This window comes from Chiloscyllium punctatum, chromosome 42, assembly GCF_047496795.1.
Source record: "Chiloscyllium punctatum isolate Juve2018m chromosome 42, sChiPun1.3, whole genome shotgun sequence".
Taxonomy (NCBI): Eukaryota; Metazoa; Chordata; class Chondrichthyes; order Orectolobiformes; family Hemiscylliidae; genus Chiloscyllium; species Chiloscyllium punctatum.
In genome coordinates, this window is record NC_092780.1 from 12,328,028 (window position 1) to 12,349,012 (window position 20,985).

A 20,985-nucleotide genomic window follows, 5' to 3' on the forward strand; every position below is an offset into this window, starting at 1 on the left:
CGTCTCGGTTGGATAATCAAGGTTGTTCTGTATATTTAAGGCTGGCTTCAGTGGAGGCATGGCTGGGGTGGGGGTGGGGGTGGGGGTGGGGTGGGGAATTACAGGGAAAGGGTAGGAAAGTGGATGTGAGGAGTATTGGACTAGCCAGGATCGTATTGAATGGTGCAGCATACTTAAGGGGCAGAATGGTCTACTTTTGTTCCTGTTTCTTGTGGTTTTATGAGCTGAAACTACTTCATTAAGAATAACTTGCACTTTTATTGCATCTTCCATTTCCTCAGGAAATCCAAAAGTACTCTCATGTCAATTAAATGCTTTTGAAATATGGACATTGGTACAATGAGGTAAACACAAAAGCCAATTTGCATACAAGGTCCCCAAGTAACTCAGAAATAGTTTGTTTCCATGATTCTGGTGGAGGATAAATATTGGCAACAATCCATTGGGAGGGTGGGGCGAGTGGGGGCTGACTCCCCTGCTCTTCTTCAAATAGTGCTATAGAATTTTTTATGTCCAATTAGTAGAGCAGATAGGGTTTCAGTTCATCTGAAAAATGGGAGTTCAGCATTTGGTTAGTACTGTCTTGGAGTAAATTTTGTGCTCAAAGTCCTTAGAATTCAACTTGAACTCTCAACTTTGCAATTCAAGAGATGAAAGCCCTATCCACTGAGCCGTAGCTGGTAAGCATTATAGCCTGCTTAAAAGGAAAAGTATGTTCCACCAAACTTCTGTTAACTCTTTCTGTTGCATGCTCCTTGAGATTGTGAAATTTCATTCCAGCCATAATATTCTCAGTTGCTCTTTCGGCTTCAAGTTTGAAAGGTACAAAACTTGTAATTCCAGATTCAAACTCAGAAGAAAAGACAATTGCAAATGGTACTAGTAGGTTATCATTAGAGAAAAAGGGGCGAGTCTTACCTCTTAACCAATCCAATACACTCTTCTAGCCTCAGTCTGAGCTGCTGATTACTTATCTTGTTTTGGTTTTCTGTAAGCTTTATGAGTGCCTGTTCCAAATTAGTCCATGTAACTAAAGTTCAGAATACATGAACATGTTTCAGTTTTTGTTCATCAGCTGTGCATTAATCACAATATTCAATCACTGAAACCAATTATATTGAACTGTCCATTTCAACAGATTCTAATACATGCTACTTAAATGACAGATAGACATCACGATAAGTTGCAAAATGAGATATGAGCAAAATTCGAATTATGATGGAAAGAAAGACAACTGCTCCCTCAAGTAACAATTCTTAAAAAGTACAGAAGAGGATGAAGAGGATGGTAATTGAATTATAAACACAGTGATGCTAGTTACAAACTGGAAAATACTTTATTAGCTCAGTTGATGGCACTAGCTAGTTGGCAAGTGAGTGGCCTATTCCAGCTTTATCTGATTCTCATTCTGCAGTACAGAAATAAATAGCAAATTTCTAAACATCCTTCCATTTACCCCAAGGTATGTTTCCAAGGATGGAAGATACTCCAATTATTTTTCAACAGTCACTGTGTCCGAGTATGGACAGTCTCTTCGATTGTAGAGGGCATCAGAGCTAGACTGAATTCTATTTTCAACAGCATGCACACAATTTTCAACAAGCATTCGCATAGTGATCAGTGGGGAAAAGGAAGATGGACTTTCACCAGTCTAACATGCGGCTACACAGACTGAAAACAGACCCTAACAAGTGCATCTGTTATGTCCCACTGATTCAACAGCCTAGGGTTTGGAAACTGTTACCTCCTGGGCTATACAGGTTGTTATTGCATGGCTTGCTTCATCCACTCATTAAACCATCACAAGAGCAGTCTTTTTTTTATTTTCAGGGAAGCAAAGTAACTAACCCATCTGTGTGAGCAGTTTAGCTATGCACATGTACGTACCTTGTTCTTCCAATCGTGCAATATGAAGAAGAGCCCGATTCTTCCTCTTGCTCACAGTCTTCTCAATCTGATTCATGCAGAGTTCGAGCTGTTCTTCTCCATAAGTACCATCTGATCCCTCCTTCAGCTTTTCAGTACAATAAGCAGCACATCTCAACAACCATGCGAGCGTGCTAAGTAATGATCGGCACAGACTGATGCATTCTTCTGCTTTCCCATGGCAGCTGGAAGGTTAAAAAGTGACATTAGATTCTGGCATAGCTACACTAAAGTAATCCACAGCAACATCGGAGAAAAGCAAAGTACTACAGGTGCTGGAAATCTGAAACAAGGAAAAATAAAGCGCTGGAGAAATGGAGCAATGCCAGTATATGTGGAGAAAGAAACAAAGTTAATGTTTCGAGGTCAATACAACTTTTCTTCTAAACAAAAGAAACCCAAAGAACTGCCAATCCTGGAAATCAGAAACAAACAGAAATTGTTTGAAAAACTGAGCAAGTCTGGCAGCATCTATGGAGAGCAAACAGAGTTAACATTTTGGGTCCAGTGACCCTTCAGTGGAATACATGTTTTGAGTCTTACAACTTTTCTTCTTCCTCTTCCTCTTCCAAAGAAGAGTCATAAGACTCATATTCTGCCAGACCTGCTGTGTTTCTGCAGCACTTTCTGCTTTTATTCCAATAGTATAGGCACTGTAGGGAATTATGTCAATTTCCAAGTTTGTCAAAAGTTTATACCTGGTCAGCTGAAAATTAATACGTTAAATGTGCAACAATGGAAATTTGAAGCAAAAGACAAATTCTAGAAATACAGAGATGGGTATGAAGAAGAAAACAGAAGCTATGATGTTTTTGGCTTCTACCTCTTATCACTGTCTGCCGAAGTGTGAACACATAAAGCAGCACAATTTGTTTTATTGTCTTCACAGATACTGACTGACCAATGCATTTTCAGTTTTCAACTTACTGGGTAAATTGACTTCTGTGGAGAATGATGTGAACACTGGATACAGGCAGAAGACTATGTAAAATAGCATACATTGCAATGATTATATGTCAGACCACCACACTTAGATGGAGAAACAGTCGCACACCAATAAAATGGTCTGAACATCAATTTTGTGGGTGGAAAGTAATGAAGTCACTCATCTAGGCAAATTCAAAATAAGTAAGACTCTCTTCTGTCGTTCAATTCAACCAAATATGAAGCTAGAGTATTTCAGGTGATTTTTTTTCAAAAAGGAAAAGTGCAAAGCATGCAGAAAACATAAACTGGCAAAAAAAGTGCAAATTACAGATTACTCTAATGAAGTATGAAGTAATATACTTTGGATTCAGGAATGGCAGATGGCAAGACAATATGTAAGCTATTATGTAAATAAGCACGCGCAAAAAACAATCAGAAGTCAGATATGACCTAGACTATATCAGAAGAGATATGAAATATACAAACAAGGAAGTACAGGTTGTTCTCCTATATCATACATTTCTTCAATCTGATTTTGCTGTAATGCAATTGATGAATTGGGAATCATTTTTTAAAACGTGAACTCCCATTGGCTATTTTGCGATTCCATCCCCAGTTACCTTCAGTACATCCCCTATTACCTTAAGTTCAATTTACGAAAGATCAAGAAAAAGAGGTTGGATGATGGGCAAATGTTTTCTACCCATTGTCCGAAGGCAATGAACCACAGCCATCCACTTCTGGACTGAATATTTTCTTTTGTTGTAACCCTGTACCCAGAACTGCACCTGAAAGCAATGATGATGCTGATGATGGCCCTCAGCCCCTGTCTGAATACAGTATTGCAACTCAGCAATCCTTAAAGTGTTAAATTTATTGTATTATTTCATTAAATTATATGATTTTAACATTTACTTAGAATGTGCTATCATTTGTGTTAGACTAACTACTATTTTTGTCTCAATTCTTACTGATAATTTTGGTGGTTCATCCCTAACCCTGTTTTTCCCATAGGGCCTGTTATTTCTATTGTGCAATTTTCTATAACATAAGGTCACACAAGAACACAACTACCGCGGTACAGCAGAACAGGCTGCACTATTAAAATTACATAGGACTGAATATACCGAACTTTAACTATTATAATCAGTTCTGTGTACCCTACTCTAGTAATGTTGGTTTTAAAGGAAGTCTTGTGAAGTTGTTGTTGGATTATAAGATGGAGTGACTTAGCTATCACAAGAGAAGAGCTAAATTTGAGTTATATTTCCTGAACATGAACAGCTTAAAGAGCAATTTCACTGAGGTGTTCAAAATGAATTAAGCAGATTTCAAGAAATGCAGAATAAGGGACAAGATTTGTAGAATTGAAAAATCAAATTCTTCACGTAGGATTGATGGTGATGTGTAGCAGTACCCCAGGACACTTCATTACAGAATTAATTTTGGCATTTAAAAGTGAGATAGATGTCTACTCAAAGGTAAAGATACTAAGGTACATGGAGAAAGACTGGGAATTGGGATTAAAAGATAGTGTACCGTAATTTGTAAATGGAAAAGGAGGATCAATGGCCAAAAGACTTATTCTTTCCTTGAAAATACTGATTATTTTACAAAACAAAAGTTTTCCAGTGCTACCTGCTTTTATTCTTCCATTGCATTTTATGTTCCACACATACAAGTGTGAGCACAAAGCAGTTAAATTCAACTGTCTGATCACATACCCTCTTCTGACCTTGTGCCTCTATCTTGCACTTAAAATGTTTGTTGTTATATCACATATAATATTACATTTCACATTATCTCTAGCACAAAGAATCGTGCAACAGGTTTCCACTGCACCTCCTTTTCTCTAACTCAAACATTTTCAGGTTTTTTGATCTCTCCTCATAGTTTAGCTGTTTAATCCCAAGTGTCAGTTGTATTGAGCACTTGTCTGTCTTCTCTTTAATACTTTGTAAATTGTGCTGAAAGCACAGAGAAGTACTGCAACTGGGGAAAAGGACATAAATGCATGGACCATGACTGACCTGAGCCGATCACAAAACATGTCCATTAATTCCAGAAGAGCTTTAACACACAGTTCCCTGGAGTAATCTTCAAACTGAAATAGAAATTTTCAAAATGTTTATTGAATCTAAATATAGCAATCTTCAAAAACATATAATGCAGATGGCTCTTGGAATAAGTAAGACAGACATTAGATATTCAGAAGGATGTTCATTTTACTTGTGAGCTGAAAAACAAACAAAACTACTCAAATAAAAAGCTATGCTGTTTGGTTTCACCGATTCAAATTAATTTAGGCTTGCATGTTTGCTCACTTGATGTTCAAATAGAGGATAAGAAAAGCAAAGTAATTATCTTTCCTTTAGAAAGTAACAACAGAAAAAATTAGTACATCAGCAATAGATATGCTGACATTTGATTTGCTACTTGCAAATTAGTTAGTTACATGTGCACTTCAACAATTTTTAATACAGTTCAACACAGTTTTAAAATATCCATTAATGGGATGTAAGCATTGCTGCTCAGACCAACATTTATTGCCCACCTCAAATTATTAGTCTAGTGACTCTATCAATACACCACCTCCTCATGATGTCAAAGAAAGATACATTGTGTGGCCAACTTGGATCACTTTGTGATACACTTTTAAACTTTATGCAGGTTTAAGAGGGAACACGGTTGACCACTGTCAGAGGAAATAGCTGCATGCTTTGCTTGTAAATCCTTCAGTAGATATTACAATTAAAACAATCCCCATTAGAGGAATATATGTAATTTCTAAGAAGAATATTTCATGCTCATCAACAATTAGGTAAGATGGCTTGTACACCGAAAGACAATTCATTGATTTCATCACCACACACAGGTTTTTTTAAAAATGGGAATGGAGGTGAAAACTGATGAATAGTATATGGGTGAATAAGTGAAATTAGTATGGCAGGAGTGTGTATTTGTGCATAAACTCATGCCTGCTTCAAAGTGGTGAGCAATGAAGTGGAAGAGTGAAAAAGACAAGAAAATTAGAGCATTTCTCAAAGTGTGAAATTTACAGGACAGAAAGACATCATTTAGTCACACTGGCTGACTAGGGGCCATCCGGATTAATCCCACTTTCCAGCTCTTAGTCCGTAGCTTTGAAGGTCATAGCACTTCAGGTGCAAATCTAAAAGGTTTCCTGTTCTAACACCCTTTCAGATAGTGAGGCCCAAATCCTTGCCAATTTCTGGGTGAAAACAAATCTACTTAAATCACCTCTTCTTTACCTTTAGTCCACAGCACCCAGTTTGGGAACATTAACCAAGAGGAAGAGGACCTCGATTTATTCTATCCTGGCGCCTCATAATTCTTTTAGGTCTCCCCTAAGTTTCTTCTGTTCTAAATACAACAAACCAAGCCTATCATTATTTGTCATTACTACCATTTTTCTGCCTAGGCACCATCTCTGTTCCCTCTTTAATACACACACATACTTCCTATAGTGCACTGACCAGAATCATTCGCAGTGCTTTGGCTGTGACCTAACTAATGTGTTTTTTGTTTCTAAAATAACTTCACTGCCCTCATATTCTGTAGTTGTTAATAAAAGCTATTAGGTCATATGTCTTCTTGACAGTCTTACCAACCTGTTCAACCATCTTCAGGAAACTACATGTACGCTATACTCCAAGTCCTTCTTATTTCTCTACACTTCTCAATGTTTATTCATTGTACCTTCCCTTGGCTTGTTTGCCTTCTCAAATGCACTACCTCACACTGTGGATTAGTGGTGCTAGAAGAGCACAGCAGTTCAGGCAGCATCCAAGGAGCTTCGAAATCGACGTTTCGGGCAAAAGCCCTTCATCAGGAGCCTGAAGTGTGGAGAGATAAACTAGAGGAGGGTGAGGGTGGGGAGAAAGTAGCATAGAGTACAATGGGTGAGTGGGGGAGGGGATGAAGGTGATAGGTCAGGGAGGAGAGGGTGGAGTGGCTACCTCACACTGTCCCAGGCTGAATTCCATTTGCCAATACCTAACTAATCTGAATTAAACTCCATCTGCCACTTCTCAGCCCTATGGCCCATCTGGTCAAGAAGCAGCTGTAATCTGAGGTAATCCTCTTTGCTGTCCACTACACCTCCAATTTTGGTGTCATCTGCAAACTTACTAACTGCACCTCTTATGCTTGCATCCAAATCATTTATGTACATGACAAAAAATAGAGGACGCAGCACCAATCCTTGGTCACAGGCCTCCACCACCACCCTCTGTCTTCTACCTTTGAGCCAGTTCTGTATCTAACTGGCTAGCTCTCCCAGTATTCCGTGAGATCTAACCTTGCTAATCAGTCTCCCACGGGGAACGTTAGCGAGCTGCCGCATTTTGGGAAAGCAAATCTTTGCAGGACTTATACACTTAATGGTAAGGTCCTAGGGAGTGTTGCTGAACAAAGAGACCATGGAGTGCAGGTTCATAGCTCCTTGAAAGTGGAGTTGCAGTTAGATAGGATAGTGAAGGAGGCATTTGGTATGCTTTCTTTTATTGGTCAGAGTATTGAGTATGGGAGTTGGGAGGTCATGTTGCGGCTGTATAGGACATTGGTTAGGCCATTGTTGGAATATTGCGTGCAATTCTGGTCTCCTTCCTATCGGAAAGATGTTGTAAAACTTGAAATGGTTCAGAAAAGATCTACAAGGATGTTTCCAGAATTGGAGGATTTGAGCTATAGGGAGAGGCTGAACAGACTGGGGCTGTTTTCCCTGGAGCGTCGGAGGCTGAGGGGTGATCTTATAGAGGTTTACAAAATTATGAGAGGCATGGATAGGATAAATAGACAAAGTCTTTTCCCTGGGGTCGGGGAGTCCAGAACTAGAGGGCATAGGTTTAGGGTGAGAGGGGAGAGATATAAAAGATACCTAATGGGCAACGTTTTCATGCAGAGGGTGGTACGGGTATGGAATGACCTGCCAAAGGAAGTGGTGGAGGCTGGTACAATTGCAACATTTAAAAGACATTTGGATGGGTTTATGAATAGGAAGGGTTTGGAGGGATATGGACTGGGTGCTGGCAGGTGGGACTAGATTGGGTTGGGATATTTGGTCAGCATGGATGGGTTGGACCGAAGGGTCTGTTTCCATGTTGTACATCTCTATGACTCTATGCCTTTCTACAGACTACAGTTTTCTTCTTCAGTATTGAATCCACAGTCAATTTTACTATCGCCTGCAAATTTCTTAATCATTCTCGATCAAACCACAGACACAAAGGAAAGGATTAATATTGAATCTTGCAGAAACCATTGGAAACAGTATTCCAGTCATAAAAATACATGCCATAATTCTCTTCTTGGTACATCTGAGCCAATTTTGGATACAAATTGCCACTTTGCCTTTGTATTCACTTTTGCTTGTGAACAATCACCCTTGTGGCTCCCATAACAAAAGCTTTGTTCAAGATAAGTAGATTACATTAAATGCACTATCCTCATCAATATTCTCGTTACCTGCTCAAAAAATGTAATCATGTTAATCAGACTTGACATTCCTATTCATCTTGTCCTTTAAAACACAAATTATATTGCTTTTTACTCATATCGGGTGTGGTTGGACATTGTGCTGGTAGCTGCACCCGTGTTTTTTTTACTACAGCCATTGACAATACACCACGTTCTGCAGCTGGATAGTTATCGCAGAACAAATATTCCAAGTGTAATTAACAGTAATTGCCAAAACCTAAATCAGGTCTAATTTTGTCAGTGAACATTTGTCTTCATATCAGATCATGAGACAAGAGTAGAGATAATGATTAAAAGAGAAGATGGGAGAGAGTGCACAAGAGAATAGAGCAAAAGGAACAGTACTGACGCCCATCATACACATCAAAGGAATTCTTTGAAATCATGCATCAGATAATGCAGCAGATTTTTGCATTCTAAAATTGCTCAATTTGTTTAAATACAGACCTTCGCAATAGCAGACATGACACTTGCATAAGACACCATCTGTAAAATTGGAAGAAAATCAGAGACTCAAATCATAGGCTTTCTGAACACAATGACATTTTGATAGATACAGGTTAAGCTAGCCATTTCACACTGCTGCTATGTCAAGGCAACACAAGTGGTATTTTCCACCAACAGAATGCTGCTGTCAAGAAAAGTGATTTTCTGCTTACCATAGAAATTTGCAATAAGATATATGAATTTCAGTTCCAGTCGGTGGGGTAAGTGGACTACATGTGGGCTCTGCAAAACTCAGAACATTTGATTCAACACCTTAAATGTGATTCATTGAATGGACAGCACCTACTGAACAAGCTATATGCTAAGCATTGTACTAAAAACCAATTTAAGATTATCAGTTGGGCTCAGAATATTGCTCATTTATGCTTGCTGGTGGCAACATATCCTCATACACAGGGTACCTAGCTTCTGCAGGGAAAAGGGCCATGTCTAGACTTTGCACCTTCTTGAATTGGATAAAAGTGTGGGGGACAATAGTTCCCTGGTGCATTCTTCATGGCAGTGCCTCGACTAATAAGTTAACTTGCCAATCAATCAGCACATGCAGTAAAAATTGTCTTTAGTGTAGTCTTTCAGCTACTATCAGTTCTAAAGAAGGATCACTGAACTCGAAATGTCAAAACTGCTTTCTTTCCACAGAGCTGCCATATTGACTGAGTACCCTCAGCAATTTCTGTTTGAGTTTCAGTAAAAATTGTTGCTTGATTTAAAAGTTGTAATTCTTACACCTGCCCCAACAAGTGCAAGACAAAAGCTTCAACAATGTCTCTTTTTTTTCAGCAATACTCATATTCTATACTACCAATTAATATCAAACTATACTCACACGTTTAAATGGAATTAAAAAGATAGTCTCTCAACATTTATCTCACTGGATGCGACATAATTGCCCCTTCTAGAGGTTAAAAACTCATGCTTGTCAAGCATATTGTAGATGCAAATCATGTAATTTCAAATATCAGGCCAACAATACCAAATGGAATGAAACGAGGAGAAAATAATTTCAAATAAAATGAATGAGAACATAATTTAAAGAGAAACTTACAAGACAGCATGACTGGAATTTAGTTTCCGTTTCCTCACACTTAATGTGTAATGTGATGACACTCAACAAATAACATACGGACCTTCCAGATGGTAGAAAAATGAAAGGAAGGTTGCAAAAAGCATGCAAAATTCCTACAATTTCCTGCTGCTGCTTTCAGAAGTTGTAGGCTGACATTCATCTGAAACATGAATGCAGCTAAATAGATATTTTTAATCAACCTGTTCAGAGTTGTGATGACACACGCCTGGAGCAGGTGGGATTTGAATCCATGACTTTTGGCTCAGAGCTAAGGACACTACTACTACACCCACAAGAATCCCCACCACAGCTAAACACATTTTTTATCTTAATAGGAACCACAGTTCTTGCATTAAGCACTGGAAAAGTGGAATAAAGTTACAGATTGTAAAAGAAAATGTTAAAAGCAGCCTAACTGAACACAAAAAAAAATGATCAATGATCAGATATTTTTCAAGAGCTTTGGACAAACCCCAAATGTTAAATAATGGTAGATGATCTTTTAAATATTGAAATTGCACATCCAATGAATTTTCCTACTGAAGCAAAATTTACAATAAATGATATGATTTCATTCTGGGAAGGTAGTGCTAGCCAGTGTAGAGATCACCACGTTTTACTTTGTGGGCCATTTAGCTATTTACCATGACGTTTTATGGACAGAAATATAAAGTTTATGTGCAAGGTCCCATTTAATTTCTTTTATCTCAGTTTGAAGAGACCAATAGTTACTGGTGCACTGCTTCAATGCAATGAAGCAAAAACAAAAAAGGACAGATTCCCACTTGCAAAGTTTGCACAATAAATAAGGGAAAACAAGTGTAAACAGGATCGGGTTGTCTGGATGTTAAGAGCCAAATACCAGATTTCGGGAACCACATGTAACTCTCAGCCAAAAGGTTGGGCACAGTGATTTATAGACTTTTGAATCACATTACCTGTGAACTAATAGCATACTTCAAGTAAGACATAATCAGAGGATTGGGGGATGGGCCAACCAAGGCCTGTTCCAGGAGATGATCTAGAGAAAATTGAAACAAGATCAGAACAATTTTATTCTGTGAACTAAAGCACCCTGACAGTAGTTAACAATACTGAGTGCCCTGTAATACTATAACCTGGTAGTGAATGTTTCTCCCAGTTAAAATATGAGAACTCCAATTCATCTAGCCAAATTGCAGTGCTAAAATATTAAATATCAAACTGAAGATGGTTGAAATAGACATTCCTCCTATTATAGTTCTATTGAATGTATTCTTACCATGTATACTGACCAAAACGATAGATAAATCTCTGGTGTGATTAGACTGTGCTGTGTTAGCCTATAGCAGAGAAAATGGTGGAAATTATACTATTTGCCTCTGTGCCCTCAGTTGGAAATGAGGGGGAAAATTTCTTCATTCAAATTATCTGTAATATTTACTCTATCTCAATTCCTAATTAATACAGCTGCCTGAAACTGGGTAGACATCACTGAAGCTTCAGTGGGACCTAGTAAAAAGATTTGCAGAAGTGCATTGCTTAGATCCATGCATTAACAATGAACTTGAATAAAATGAACAAGACAATTGGTGCTCCTGAGACAGTAGCCAGTATGCCTGTGGATCTGGGAAATAAACTGATAAGAAAGTTTGGGATAAACATTCTGATAAGAACAAACATTTCTGTTTGATTATTGAGTACGAAGTCAATTCCTAATAGCTCATAATTAAAATATCATTGACTAGAAAACTGAAAAGGATTTACACAGCAACATTAATTGCATGCTCTCTCCACATACACCACTTGCCTGCATGTATGCTTCAAGCATATTCTGCTTTTTGCGAGCAAGACAATTAGGATATTTTTTTCTTATACCTTGTCTAATCAGTTTAGCTCTGGATATCTGATCAGTACCATTTTTTTTTACTTCATCAATCAGATTAAACTGTTAACAGGTTAATGAAACAGTGGAATGAGTTATTTCCTAAATCTATTTTAAAGTGTTACAAGACTCATTCATGACTTAGCTGTTGCTTTTCTGTTTTAAACAACCAATTAATCACATCCCCAAAGCTTAGAAACAGATGTTAAGCCATTGAATATCTCACCTGAGAGTCCGAGGAGATCCCATGTGGGACCCTTTGGAAAAAGCTTTTTCATATTTATGGCCCATTGATAGTCTGTCCATCGCTCCTTCCAGGCCTGAAGAATGGCCTGCCTCAGGTTCACCACCTTCATCTGTTAATGCCAGGACAAACAAAAGGAGAATAAAACTAATCAGGTTTACCATACTAATATTATTATGACATTACACATTAGGCAATGCCATCAGAACAATCAAGATGTCAGAGACTCTCAAAACAAAAAATCAAAGCAGCAAGGTTTTGTGTAATACAACTACATGATAATTTGGTCAGAATACAAAAACATTTCTGACTGCAAAAACTTCATTAATGCAGATGTCAAATTCACTAAAGCTCATTTGTGGATGGCTGAAATAGTCATTTCAAATGAACGTGGGATAACATCAAGCAGTATTTAGAAATGCTTTCCTTCCAAATTTTGGTTTACCCACAGAATTTCTTGAGATGCAAAATACGTAACATACTACTAATTGTAGAAACAAACTGAATCTCTAACAATTTACAACAAAAGAGATAGCATTGGTCGATTGCCCATTTGAGCAATCAGTACTATGTCTAATGATCTATTCCTTCCCCTGGTTCACATTGACCCCTGCTTAAAATGGTCAGTGACTGGTCTTTTTAAAAATGCAACTCAACTTCATGTGTAGCAAAACACTTATGCTCCAGCTGCTTTCCATGATGTCTATCTCTTTCGCCAAGCACTCATCGTCTCCTTCAGCCTCTCCTTCTATGGCTCATCATCTTTTTCTCATTAAGATTCTGGAAAATGCCTTGGGACTTCTTTAAAGATGAAGATGATATCTACAGGCAACTTATTGATTGTTGACAAATGGAAAATTTGGTGTAAAAATGTGCATTCCAATCTGTAACTAACTACTGCATAATTAAGCTATTGTTATGATTGGTATGATAGTTTATGATTAGCTCCAGCACAACTGAAAAGAGAGGATGGTGAGGTTGTTGTTGACTTTACCACATAATATTAAGTTCACTATATGTCACCTGATCTGCGAGTAAAAGGCTAGCTGTGATTTGAGATGTCAGTTTCTTTAAGTGATAATAGGTTTGGGATGAAAGGCTTTTCCCAGTTAGATTTGATAAAATGATCGGAACTGTTAGGTGTTGATCAATAATTAGTCATGCACAAGCTAGAGTTTTTCTTGATCTGGGGTGGCTGTATATAGTGAGATCACATTTGGTCTGGGGTACTAGCTTATAGTGAGTTCAAGGTTGAATGGAGGTTACAGTCCATACTGAGTTCATATTTAATCTGAGGAGTAGGTCTACATTGAGTTCGTGTTTGATTTGGGGAGTCACTTCATACGGAGTTCAAGTTTGATCTGGGAGTCAGTCTGTGTTGAGCTCATGCTTGATCTAGCCAGTCAGTCTATATTGAGTTTATAAAGTTAAAAATCACACAACACCAGGTTATAGTCCAACAGATTTAATTGGAAGCACACTAGCTTTCGGAGAGTCGCTCCTTCATCAGGTGGTAGTGGAGGGCTCAATCCTAACACAAAATTTATAGCAAAAATTTACAGTGTGATGTAACTGAAATTATACATTGAAAAATTGATTGTCTGTTAAGCCTTTCATCTGTTAGAATACCATGACAGTTTCACTTCTTTCATGTGTAAATCACAAAACCTTTTTCTAAAAAGTTTCATTCTCAGGTTAGCTGTTAACAATGGCGATAGCTAGACAATATGTTGAAGGTGTTAGCCCCCTATGTTCTCTGTCTATGCCATGATGTTTAGATTGATTCTAATCTAAAAAGAGAGATAACGGAGTTTTACATGAATTCATGCAGTGTTTGAGCAAAGTACAATGTAACTCTGCAAGTACAAATTCACCCCACAAAATATATGTGTGCATGTGGGTCTTTGTCTGTCTGTCTGTGTGTCTGTCTGTCTGGGTTGGGGGTTGAGAGTGTGAGCAAGTGTATGTGTGTGCGTGTAGTAAGTGCAGAGTGTCTTAAGTCTGTGAGGGGGTGCATGTGTGTGTGGGAGTGTATGTGTCTGGAAGCGCATCTGTGTATATGTGTGTCTGTGTGTATAGGAGTGCCTGTGTGTGTAGGAATATCTGTGTGTGTGTATAGTGCAATGGTGGTCACCTGCAGGTCCCGGTTGAGGCCCTCCCTATGGGTACCGAACTTAGCTATCAGCCTCTGCTTGGCCACTTTTCGCTGCTGCCTGTCCCGAAGTCCACCTTGGAGGATGGTCACCCAAAGGTCCGAGGTCAAATGTCCTGGACTACTGAAGTGTTCCCCAAATGGGAGGGAACACTCCTGTCAGTTGATTGTTGTGCAGTGCCCATTCATCTGTTGTTGTAGTCTTTGCTCGGTTTCCCCAATGTACCATGCCTCCAGGACCTTGGGTTCATGTCACATTACAGGTGACCACCATTGCACTCTACACACACACACACACACACTATCACACACACAAACACTCCTATACACACATACACACAGATGCACATATACACAGACGTGCAGACACCCACACACACCCTTACAGACACACACACTCACACATGCACCCCCTGACAGACTTAAGACACTCTGCACTCACTACACAGACAGACACTTTCTCTCACTCTCAACCCCCAACCCAGACAGACAGACAGACAGACACACACACACACAGACAGACAAAGACCCACATGCACGCATATATTTTGTGGGGTGAATTTGTACTTGCAGGGTTATATTGTACTTTGCTCAAAAACTGCATGAATTCATGTAAAACTCCGTTATCTCACTTTTTAGATTAGAATCAATCTAAACATCATGGCATAGACAGAGAACACCGGGGCTATCACCATTGTTAACAGCTAACCTGAGAATGCAACTTTTTAAAAAAAGGTTTTGTGATTGACACATGAAAGAAGTGAAACTGTCATGGTATTCTAACAGATGAAAGGCATAACAGACAATCAATTTTTCAATGTATAATTTCAGTTACATCACACTGTAAATTTTTGCTATAAATTCTGTGTTAGGATTGAGCCCTCCACTACCACCTGATGGAGTGACACTCCGAAAGCTAGTGTGCTTCCAATTAAACCTGTTGGACTATAACCTGGTGTTGTGTGATTTTTAACTTTGTACACTCCAGTCCAACACCGGCATCTCCAAATCATGACTAATATTGAGTTTATGTTTGATCTGGCCAGTCAGTCTACATTGGGTTCACCTTTGACCTGGAGTGCCAGTCTATATTGGGTTCATGTTTGATCTGGGGAATCAGTTTATATGGGGTTCATGTTTGATTTGGGGAGTCAGTCTTTATTGAGTTTATGTTTGATTTTTAGGGAGTCAGTCTACACTGAGTTCATGTTTGATTGGTGAGCTCAGTCTATAGTGAGTTTATGTTTCATCTGGCGAGTCATTCCTCCATTAACAATGCAGCGGATGCCAGTTTATAATTAACTAGAGGAGGAGCCAAGCTGCAAGATCGAACCTCGCTCCAAAAAAGAAAACAACGAGAATCATACAACAAATGAAAGGTGCTTTACCTGAAATATTTCTGACTAAATCCCAAACTCAGCGCCGCTCGAAACGACTAGCCCCCTCAAGCAAAACACTCCGCCATATTATCCACCAAGAGCCACCCACCAACAACACCCGCGGCAATTGGCCGAACGCGTTGCGGACCGAACCAATGGAGTCAATGAGGTGGTGTCGGGCGCGCTGCCTCCTGGGAGTTGTAGTTGAGGACGGCCGCGGTGCTGCTGGATAGAGAAGGGAGCGGAAACCACAACTCCCAGAGTGCCCCGCGAACAGCTCCCTGTCACCTGCTTTGGAAGCGCAGAGATGGTAAGTCAAGCTGCTTCTGCTGTTGGCAAGACATGAGATTTAGATTTAAGATAATGTACGATTATATACCTGTATACTTGTGTCTGCACATATGTGAACGTGAATGGTATAAGCTTACGCATAAAATGCCGGTGTTTGTATCTGTCTTGAAATGATATGATTTGTTTGGCTACATATTAGTGCTGGTTGTAATCCAAAGGTTATACCTCATTCCCTCTTGAGCACTTGCATCCCTCATGGGGTTGCTGTGTTTTTCTGACTCATTCGATTGTAGTTTTTAAACAGTTACAGCGTTGCAATTCTAATGCAGGTTACCCTGCCGCCTCCACCCTTGCTGCAGGTTGGCTGCAGTGACAGATGTTCTATTGATTCAGTTGAGCTCAACGTTTTCCGTGAAATGGGGTCAGCTTACTTTTTTTGGGGGGTGGGAGCGTACATAATATTTCATTTAAACCCACTGAATCGCAATTACTCCCCCCACCCTTTTCCCAGAAAGGTGATTTCTCTCTTTATTTGTAATTAAATCCATTTATGAGAGGGTTTTTAATACCAGAAATTAAAGCCATGGTTTATTCCCTTTCCATTAAACATTCAGAACTATTTACATTAACTCAATAATATTGGCTTCTTGCAGAATATGTTGATTTCATTTTTCCTCCTAGCAACAGTGAAATGTATTTACATTATTTACAAGAAAAATCAAGTTACAGGCATTCAGTATTTGCTTTTCAGTTTGCTGTTTTTTTTCTCTCTCTTTTCATCCTGATTTTCTTTTTGAGAGGTATAGCTTTCCATTTCCTCTTAAAAACAGTAATATTTCAGTAGGGATGGACTGGTGTCAGCCAATTCAGCCTCTGTGTTCCTTTAAGAGTAGAGGGAAAGAAGCCAATTTTTACTCCCATCAGGCTTGTGATACTGAATTCTCCCTGCAATTACTTCTAGTAATGATTTTTCAAAATCGTTCATGAAATGTGGGCATCACTGGCAAGGCTTGCATTTGTTGCCCATCTGTAACTGCCTTTGAATTGCCCAGCTTGCTAGAGCTATTTTATGGCATTGCTGAGACTAGTTTTTTTTTATTAATTTGAAATTAAATTCCACCTGCTGCTGTAGTGGATTTCAACCTTGACCCCAGAAGATTGACCTCGGTCTCTGCATTACTAGTCCTGTGATAATACCACTAAGCCATCTCCCTCTCCTGCACATGTAGCTGTTTTTATCCAGGTTTTGGCATGAGGGAAGGCAGAAGCTTCTGACAAGGTGATGCCAATTCCTATTGCTGTGTTATGGTTTGTTGTGTTCTTTGCACTGCTTTTTGGTTGAGATATTAATTTGAAGTTGCTTCTAGTAGATGTAAAATAATTGTCCCTCAGTCAAGATCACAAAAGAAAATAGATGATCAGGGTATGAACACACCATTGTTTAAATTTGTTTTATGGGATGCAGGCATCACTGGCTGGCCAGCATTTATTGCCATCGCTAGTTGCCCTTGAGAGGGTGGTGGTGAGCTGCCTTCTTGAACTGTTGCAGTCAGCCTGCTGTAGGTTGACCCACAATGCCATTAGGGAGGGAATTCCAGAATTTTGACCCAGTGACAGTGAAGGAATGGTAATACATTTCCAAGTCAGGATGGTGAGTGGCTTAGAGGGGAACACTCTGGAAGTAGTCATGGGTTAGGAAGGTGCTGTCTGAGGATCTTTGGTGAATTTCTGCAGTGCATGTTGTAGATAATACACACTGCTGCTCCTGAGGTTTGAGGGAGTGGATGCTTGTGGATGTAGTGTCAATCAAGTGAGTGGCTTTGTCCTGGATGGTGTCAAGCTTCTTGAGTGTTGGAGCTGCACTCATCCCAGTAAGTGGGGTGTGGTTCGTTACTCCTGACTTATGCCTTGTAGATGGCAGACAGGCTTTGGGGAGTCAAGAAGTGAGTTACTTGCCTCAGTATTCCTAGCAGAAAGTGAGGACTGCAGATGCTGGAGATCAGAGCTTAAAAATGTGTTGCTGGAAAAGCGCAGCAGGTCAGGTAGCATCAAAGGAGCAGGAGAATCGACGTTTCGGGCATAAGCCCTTCTTCCCAGGCTTATGCCCGAAACGTCAATTCTCCTGCTCCTTTGATGCTGGGAAGAAGGGCTTATGCCCGAAACGTCAATTCTCCTGCTCCTTTGATGCTGGGAAGAAGGGCTTATGCCCGAAACGTCAATTCCTAGCCTCTGATCTGCTTTTATAGCTACTGTTTTATGTGTTGAGTCCAGTTGACTTTCTGATCCCGAGTTCTTGTGAGATCTTGTTGTGCATTTGGCAGCTGTCAAATTTCCTATTTTCTAACAGCAACTGCACTTCCATTTACTCTACATCAGTGCAAGTATTTATTTTCTGCACTTATTTTCAAAATAGTCTGTCAGTGCGCCAATTATGAAATAGTCATTGCTTTTCTAAAATGAGTTGGGAGGGTGGAGGCAAACACAATAACCAGAATACCAGCAAAGTTACAGTAAAAAAGCCATGGAGACTGTCAGGAAGAACATGAGTAAGAGAGAGAAAATGCAAGAATCAGACAGCGGAACATTCGGTATCTGAAAGAGAGGTTACAATATAGGGCGCAACCTTTCACCATAGTATGTACTAGGTGAATTCAGTTGGGTTATTTTCAACACATCTCTTAGTGGAATGAGCTTACAGTAAAACACAACTGTTTCAATTTACCACAAAATTAGTAATCACCTGCATTAAGTTGGCATGGTAATAGAATATGAAGTATCACCCTAACACAAAGGAGATTTGATAGAGATATTCAGTATTATGAGAGACCTGGGTAGAGTAGATAGGGAGAAATTCTCCCACATATGAAGGGATCGAGAACAAGCTGGAACAGATTTAAAGTATTTATTAAAAGAAGCAAAAGCAACATGAAAAATTTTGATTTTCACGCAGCACATGGCCTGGAATGCACAGTCTGAATCTGAGATTGGTGGAGGTAAAGCATTCCAAAGGAACTTAGACTGCCATTGGAAAAGGAAGAAGTCAAGAGTACAGTGATCTGCTCATTCAGAGAGCTGGTGCAGACATGAAAGACTGAGTGGTCTCCTTCTGTGTTGTAACAATTCTGTCATTCTGCAGTGGCTTCTGCTTGAACTTGAGGCTGTACTTGACCTGGAAGCACTGAGCACTGATGTTCTAAGATAGAAAAATGATCCTGTTTCTCACCATTAAGATCCCTTATCTGATCAGCACAAACTAACATCCAGATACGATAAAAACAACTTTCTTTTAAATAGTGTCTTTAACATAATGAAATGTCCTAAGATGCCTCACAGGAGCATCATAAAGTAAAGTAAAACACCATGCCACATAATGAGATTAGATGTTGTGTTGGAATGGCAGGTTTTAAAGAGTGTCTTAAAGGAGGAGAATGAGAGGTTTGGTAGGAAGGGTATTCCAGAGCATGGGGCCTTGGTGTTTAAAAGTTCATCACTAATTGTGATTAAAAATGTGGATGTCCAATTGGCCAGAATTGGGGGAATTGCAGGTATTTTAGAGAAGAATGGAAATGTCTTGCATTCTGAATCTCTAAAGATCCACTACACAATCTGAACCTTCCAGGGTGGTGTGTTCTTAGGGATGTTGCAAAAGCTGAGCTGGGGTGTGTAAAACCCACATGCCTGTTGAGAAGCCAGCTCAGTCCCCTGTCCCGGAGCATGTGATTGTTGAAGTATTCCCCATCTGTCTTCAATTATTCCAACAGTATTTATCAGCAAGCCTCAATATTCTGAGTTACAAGATGTTGCTCACATGGAAGTCGCCCCCCACATCACTCTCTTTTTTGTTCCACATCACTTTATTTTTTGCTCAAAGTAAAATTTGGCTGCTGCAGATTTAATTGTAGTTGAGTGCTGTTGGGGAAAATTAACTTGGTATGTGTATTGTTGAGGACTGGTTGGAGGCTTCCAGAATTTTAAAAGTAATGCAACATTAATGTCCCCCAGCTATACCATGTCTGAACAGATATTGCTCTGAGGTCTGCAAGATTCTTTACTGCTGTTCTATACTGACAGGAAGATTGTATAACCTTTATCTAATCTGCTGATCTGTCAAAACGACAAGAACTCCTGCATTTTTCTGTTTTGTATTGAGACATGTTGTCACTTGCTCTAATTGCACCTTTCCAAATCAAAGGCCATAATGTAGTAAATAACAAAACAGTGAGGGAGAAGGAAGGGATCTCCCTGAAGGGCACAATTTTAAACTGACCTTTGTAAAATCAATTCATGCCATATATAGTGAGCAGTGTTGAGAAAACATCTTTGTTCCCTACATCTCTCCCAAAACTCCTTAGACTGAGAGGAAGGAGAGACTAAGAGGTGAGGTATGCAAGCTTTAATATACATTACAACACGTGAATACAATTGGGATGAGCCTGTATTTTTCTAGGAAGGGACTTGATCTCTATCGGAGGTTTCGATGGAAAGTGACACAGCGGCTTTGTTGCCTGGAAACTTTGCTGTTGTTTGAGGGTTTAACAATGGGAAAATCAAATTTGTCAACACAAAGGAGAGTCCACTTTTCTTTTAAAAATATTGAACTTGGGAGTTATACCTTGGCGAGCCCTCAGTGGTATATTATGTACTTTGAACTGTGTCTCAGAGATGCAACAAATGGCCAACATTGAGAAAGCCAACTTTTCTTTTCAAAATTAAGAAAGTTTAAACTAAAAATAACAAATATCTCTCTTCCCCTTCATGGAGCTATCTTACGATTTCTAAGTATGAACTTTCTTGAATCTAATTAGTTCCTTTTATTTTGAAAGTAAAGGTCAAATCTAATTGCTATCTACCAATTTTAATTCTTGTAGATTAAACTGTTTCTGTGCTAATTTTGACTGGATTTATCATAATATGGAGAGTACTCTGCATTCAGTCTGCCCTCATTGACTCCTCCACCTTAAGCATCTTACTTTTACAGGAGTTGCCCTAACATCTGACGAAGCCCTACATCTGCTTGAATGAATCTAGGATCCAGGGGTGTAACTTTGACACTCCCTAGTGACAGGCACTGGATATCCTTGGCTTTTATTTTTTTTCTATCCTGAAAATAGATCACTAGTTTCAATCATT

General features: G+C 39.3%; 2 protein-coding genes across 4 annotated transcripts in view; one reads left to right on the forward strand and one right to left on the reverse strand.

Moving 5' to 3' along the window:
• Positions 1 to 15,677, reverse strand: part of med24 (mediator complex subunit 24) — a 71,101-nt gene extending 55,424 nt beyond the window's left edge. For all 3 annotated transcript variants that reach the window (XM_072561408.1, XM_072561407.1, XM_072561405.1), the window contains exons 1-7: positions 15,574 to 15,677; positions 12,016 to 12,145; positions 10,864 to 10,946; positions 8,800 to 8,838; positions 4,884 to 4,957; positions 1,888 to 2,111; positions 919 to 1,030 (exon numbers count right to left, since the gene is read on the reverse strand). In XM_072561408.1, the coding sequence (XP_072417509.1) occupies positions 919 to 1,030; positions 1,888 to 2,111; positions 4,884 to 4,957; positions 8,800 to 8,838; positions 10,864 to 10,946; positions 12,016 to 12,145 (662 nt within the window). In that variant the 5' untranslated portion in view covers positions 15,574 to 15,677. The remainder of the gene's footprint in view (positions 1 to 918; positions 1,031 to 1,887; positions 2,112 to 4,883; positions 4,958 to 8,799; positions 8,839 to 10,863; positions 10,947 to 12,015; positions 12,146 to 15,573) is intronic.
• Positions 15,678 to 15,806: 129 nt separating this feature from the next.
• rapgefl1 (Rap guanine nucleotide exchange factor (GEF)-like 1) overlaps positions 15,807 to 20,985 on the forward strand; it is a 111,080-nt gene continuing 105,901 nt past the window's right edge. Inside the window, exon 1 of the mRNA XM_072561410.1 lies at positions 15,807 to 15,874. The gene's annotated coding sequence lies outside the window, so the exon portion shown is untranslated. The remainder of the gene's footprint in view (positions 15,875 to 20,985) is intronic.